At 43.4% G+C, this 6,000-nt stretch overlaps 1 protein-coding gene across 2 annotated transcripts in view; it reads left to right on the plus strand.

The window, feature by feature from the left end:
• The window catches only part of PRSS37 (serine protease 37), a 29,749-nt gene extending 24,041 nt beyond the window's left edge, over positions 1–5,708 (plus strand). The window contains exons 1-6 of one of the 2 annotated variants that reach the window (XM_049715111.1): positions 36–62; positions 404–518; positions 2,421–2,562; positions 3,866–4,119; positions 4,736–4,872; positions 5,454–5,708. In XM_049715111.1, coding sequence (XP_049571068.1) covers positions 485–518; positions 2,421–2,562; positions 3,866–4,119; positions 4,736–4,872; positions 5,454–5,594 — 708 coding nt within the window. In that variant the 5' untranslated portion in view covers positions 36–62; positions 404–484 and the 3' untranslated portion in view covers positions 5,595–5,708. Of the gene's footprint in view, positions 1–35; positions 63–403; positions 519–2,420; positions 2,563–3,865; positions 4,120–4,735; positions 4,873–5,453 lie in introns of those variants that run through there. The other variant, XM_033432307.2, reaches the window with a different exon arrangement.
• Positions 5,709–6,000: the final 292 nt, after the last annotated feature.

Consider the following 6,000-nt stretch of genomic DNA (forward strand, 5'->3'; position numbering starts at 1 on the left):
AAGGATAAGTAACTGTTAGGGAGTTCAGAGCAAACCTGAGCACACTGTCTTCATGAACTAAGGTGGAGAATCCTGTCCCCCACAGCCCTGGCCTGAAAAACTCCATGGGGAGATAAGTCCTAAGCCTGGAGCTCCCTTTCCCACGGACAGTTTAACTACTTTTAGGCAGATGGGCTTTTAGGGACAGCAAATAGAGGGACCTGGATGCAGAAGTCTAGGAACTAGGCTTCCTTGTCCTTCCCTAAGAGACCCCAATAGAGGCACAGTCCCCCAACTTCCCTGGAGCAGAAGGGCCTCCATCTGCCTATCTGGAGCCCTCTTCCTCCTTCCTGTCTATGCCCAGAGCTGCTTTTCAATCCCACTGCATGCCCCCATGCCTAACCATACCCACTGACTCTCCTAGGTGTTCCTGAGGAAGATACTGAGCTGAGAGCTCCATTTTCTGCTGGTCTTCCGCACCTCACAAGGAAAGAGTTAGACGGCTATGAAATTTATCTTCTGTTTGAGTGTCCTTGCTGGTATGTATCCATGACTTTCTACTCTGTCCTATAAGGCACAGATTAATATAGGATGGAGTGAGGCAGAGGCAGGATGTGTGGAAGGTGCAAAAGAAGAGTCAAGAAAACCTGTCAGAAGCATAATTAGGGGTCTCCCCTCTCAGACTCCAAAGGCTCTCGGGACAGGCTGAGCCCCCAGTGCTAAGCTATGGGGTAGGTTATGGTGTACACCTGCCTCAGAGAATGCTCAACAGTGAGTGTTCCACCCTGGTTATTCCAAAATGTGGGCTTCATCACACAGTGGGCAAGCCTAGTGTAGTCACAAGGACAGAGTACTCATTTTGACATCTGATATGCGCCCTTTTTCAAAAGCTTAGAGACTCAGAATGCAGGGAATGGAGAACATGGGAGCAAAAGATCAAATGCTAGGGCCCTATGTCCTACACTTCCTGACTACCATGAAGTTCTTCTGATGGCAGAATTTGCTGGTGAGGCCTTTCCCACCACACCCTGACTTGCCTAGGTTGCATCACAAATCAGCTGTGTGAGCTTGGACAAGTTAATTAATCTATCTGTGCTTCAGTTTCTACAGTCAAAATGGGGATATTACTACCTACACTATAGAGTCATTGTGAAGATTAAATAAATCCATGTAAAGCACTTAGAACAAGAGGTCAATGTCTCTTGTCCTTAATAATACTCCACCCTTTTTTCCTTGGGGTTTCTAACTGTTTGACCACACAGAGAAGGGGGTGGTGAGGTACAAGACTGGGCTTGGGGAGGATTAACATAAGAACCAAGGGCAGCTGAGACAAGAACAATATTTCTGATACTAGAATCAGCCTTCCTCCTCTTTATTCTCTAGTTTTTGTTTGTTTGTTTGTTTGTTTTGTTTTGTTTTTTTGCTGTACGCGGGCCTCTCACTGTTGTGGCCTCTCCCGTTGTGGAGCACAGGCTCCGGACGCACAGGCTCAGCGGTCATGGCTCACGGGCCCAGCCGCTCCGTGGCATGTGGGATCTTCCCGGACCGGGGCACGAACCCGCGTCCCCTGCTTCGGCAGGCGGACTCTCAACCACTGTGCCACCAGGGAAGCCCTCTAGTTTTTTTTTTAATAACATAATTCATTTATAAAAGCACTGCATGTTCATACTAGAAAATTTGGAAATATTAAAAAGCAGAAAAAATAAACATCATTCATAATCCCACCTCAGTCAACACATGCTAATGCATTGTCTGAATTTACTCCCAGGCTTTATTTATTTTTAATGGTTTATTTTTGTTTCTTTACTTGTTTTTAGACAATTAGATTACTGGATTAATGTACATTTTTATTTTTTAACTTAAAGGCTATCAATATTTCCTTTGCTGTTTAATATTCTTTACAAATACAATTTTAATACATATGACGTTCCATTTGTTCATATACTTTTGTATTTCAATGTCCAACATTACTGCACTGGACACTCATATTTCAACCATTTAGCTACTATAAATAGTGTTAAAATGAGCACATTTATTAATAATCTTTGTCTACATCTGATTATTTCTTTAGAATCAAGAATTCTTGGCTTTGGAAATATTAGGTCAAAGGTGACGAACCATTTACAATTTTTGATGCCCATTTCTAAATCACTTTTCAAGAAAATAGAATAAATTCCCATTCCTATAAGCACTAAATGAGAGTCTCTCTCATTGTACTTTCTTATACTGAATATTACCAATATTAAACAAAAATGATTAGTATAAATATTAGATGAAACACTATGTCATTTTGATTTACATTTTGATTCGAAAAAAATGTCAAACATTTTCACATTTCCTGGCCAACTGATTACTTCTTTAAAATCATCCATATTTCTATTCAACTAGGAAGTTGTTGATTGTCTTATTCGTTCTAAGAACATCTTATATATGCTTCTCAGGGACAATTTTCCCCGCTCAATCATCCGTGCAGAAAGAAGACCATGCCCCCTATTTGGTATACCTCAAGTCTCACTTCAACCCCTGTGTGGGTGTCCTCATCAAAAGCAGCTGGGTGCTGGCGCCTGCTCACTGCTACCTACCGTGAGTGCTGGGCATCCTTACCCACTACAACAGCTACTACTCATTCTGCGTCGGTGGTTCTCAAGTACAGGCAGCTTCCCCTCCAGGGTATTTACATTTGGCAAAGGCAGACATCTCTGGCTGTCACAATGGGATGAGGGATCGGGGGAGGCTGTGCTAAGGACGCCTACCCAGCAAACAGAGGCCAGGGCAGGGATGCGGCTAAACACCTTACCGCGCACAGAGCAGCCCCACCGCAGAGCAGTACCCAGCCCCAGACGTCAGCAGTGCTGCTCTTGAGGAGCCCCGTTCTACGTACTATGCCTCCTCAGTCTCCCTTCGGTTTTTAAAGTTTTCTACTGGCAATAGGAATGTGTTTTGTCAGTTAAGGGACCAGCAGGTAACTGATGGTACACTCAAATTTGATTAAGTTGAGGAGAGTTCATAAAAAGAACTAATGACAAAGATATGGTCTCATTATAGGGAAAACACAGGGAATAGTTCAGTCCCCCCGCGTTTAGTATTAGAAAGGTGCAGTTACTACCCCTAGACCTAAAGCAGCGGGGGAGAGAATGTTTACAAGGGGAGAGGGGGAAAGAAAGAGAGAGAGAGACAGAGAGAGACAGAGAGAGAGAGCGCTGTGCACAGGGACTGCCTGATAGGGGCTGTAACCATTGGTCAAGAGACAGCCAACAGCCACGCCCTGTGGCAACCTTACAGGAAGAAAGATGGGAGGATAAATACTCCAACCTCTCCCTTCTCCCTCCCCTTACTTTCTGGTGCTTCTTATTGGCCAAATACCAATCAAACGCTAGAGGACCAGAAAGCCCACTGACTTAATCCACATATATCACCTTCCAAAGTACAGAGCAGGATGAAAGAGTTGTGAGTAGATCTGATGAAGCAAACAGGAGATACCCAACACTCAAGTCACCTCATTCTCTTACCTCCACCAGAATGGAAATAACCCAATCTGATAGGCTGGAGCTGGAAAGGAGGGAAAATAGTATTTCTATGCCATGCATCCTTTTCTTCTCCACTACATTAAGGACACTACATAAAAAAACATAGTGGTTAAAGGCTCCACCACTCAACTGTGTGACATGGGTGAATACTCTTATGTGCCTCCGTTCGTTACTTCATCTGTAAAATGGGGATTCAAAATAGAATCCACCTCACAGATTTGTTGTGAGTGGTAAATGACGTAATCCAGAATCCAGATACAGCCCTTGGCAAAGTATCTGGCACACTATAACATTCAACATCAGCTTAGATGATGATGACGATGATGATGATGATTACTTCCAACCATTTATCCCTCCAGAAACCTGAAAGTGATGCTGGGAAATCTCAGGATCAGAATCAGAGATGGGACAGAGCAGATAATTGACCCTATCCAGATTGTCCGCTACTGGAACTACAGTCATAGTTCCCCCCAGGATGACCTCATGCTCATTAGGCTGGCTAAGCCCGCCATCCTCAACCATAAAGTCCAGCCCATTCCCCTCGCCACCAGCACCGTCAAGCCAGGCACCATCTGTATGCTTTCAGGCTTGGACTGGAGCCAAGACAACAGCGGTGAGTGCACCTCCCACAGAAAACCAGGGTCATCAGTTATCCCTGAAGAGGAGCACCCATGTCTGTATAGCTGAGAAGGGAGTAGAATGGATGGAGACCAAAGGGAGATACTATATGAGTGGTCTGACAAAAAGAGACCCTCCCAGAAGTCCAAAGCTCCTCCCTTCCCAGGGTGACTAATGCTCCACTGCTTCTTCAGAGCTTTGGCAGAGGGGGCCACCAGGCCACCTGACTCTGCACAGAGGCCACGCCATTCCTGATTGTCAGAGGTACAATTCACGTTAAAGAGTCTGTGGTCCCCTCTCCCATACTGGCTCACTTAACATGTGGAGGACACCTGAGAACTTGAGTCAGGTCACCTCTTATGCCTCCAAGAACAGACACAGAGAAGAAAGAAAACTCTGCTTTTTAAAGGGACATAAAGGCTATTTCAAAATCCTCAAGTTTAACTCTCCTAACCATGCACAAAATCATGTCTTCCCTTTGTCTCATTATTTTCTTCAGACACACACAAAACACCAGTTGAAATAGAAGGTGGTAATTGGAGCACTAAATAACAATTGTGAAAAAAAAAATTGTGAACAGGAAGGTTTCTTTTATTCCTGTCTTCCCTCAGGCAGACACCCTGATTTAAGGCAGAACCTGGAGGCCCCCATGATGTCTGATGCAGACTGCCAGAAAACCGAACAAGGAAAAAGCCACAGAAACTCCATATGCGTTAAATTTGTGAAAGTGCTCAGTCGAATTTTTGGGGTAATCTTTTCTCTCTATTCAACTTTCACTTACTTGTATTATATATGTCCAGTTAACTATTTAATTGTGATATTTAAAAAATTGAAAGCCCACAGCTTCATAATTTTTTGAAAATTTGATAAGGCTGCAGCAAAGCCCCCCATTACCTTCAGTAAAGGGCCCTCCTTAGAGATGTCTGTATTCATTAAAGGGGCATCACGCAGTATCTAGAGTTAATAACACTTTGCTAGGTTTTTATTCTCATAGATGCAACTATGAAACGGGCATTGCTTTTAAAAAATTAACTGAAACTTTTCACAAATTGAAACTGGCTTCACCAGTTCAAACAAATGGAGTTTGACTCATTTTACATGTGAGTTCTAGCAAGGTTTTTCTCTGACTTTCTCAATGTCACACAAGATTAGTTACGACAAAGCTAGATAAATGACTCAAGCTTCCAGTCTCCCAACTCATTGCTCTCTTCCTGATGCAGCATGCTACCTCTAGACAGGGCGCATCCACATTGCGGACGAGAGGGCTCCTATAGGGAGAAGATCTGACCATGTCTGTCTCTCTCCCTCTCTCTGCATGATCCCTTGTAGGAGGTGGCCGTTGCTACTGTCATCTGCAAAGGCAAGCTACAGGGGATCGAGGTCGGACACTTCAGGGAAGGGGATGTGGGCATCTACACCAATGTTCAGAAATATATCACCTGGATTGAGAACGTCACTGAAGACAAATAAGACCATACTACTCCCTCTGCATCCCAGTGGCTCTGCCATTGACAATACTAACCGCAACTTTCCCCAAATTCAAAATAAAACATCCAAATAGAAATATTTGGATGTATCACACCAGTATCCTATGTTTTCTTATTTGTGTCTCTGTCCACATCCCATAATGATCTGAAGAACCAAGAACAAAACATGAAATAAGCACTTTCTACACTGTACTGGGTTATATCCATTATCTCATTTAATGCTTATAACAAGCCTTTGAGGTTATCATTTATTCCTACTTTACAAATAAGAAAATTGAGACTAATATAGATTACTTAACATTATTATAGCTGGTAAATATCAGAACCTGAAATGGAACCCCAAAATGTCAGATTTTCAGCCCTGTGCTCTTAGCCTCGAAATTATAGGC

The sequence above is a fragment of the Orcinus orca genome, chromosome 9 (genome assembly GCF_937001465.1).
Source record: "Orcinus orca chromosome 9, mOrcOrc1.1, whole genome shotgun sequence".
NCBI lineage: Eukaryota > Metazoa > Chordata > Mammalia > Artiodactyla > Delphinidae > Orcinus > Orcinus orca.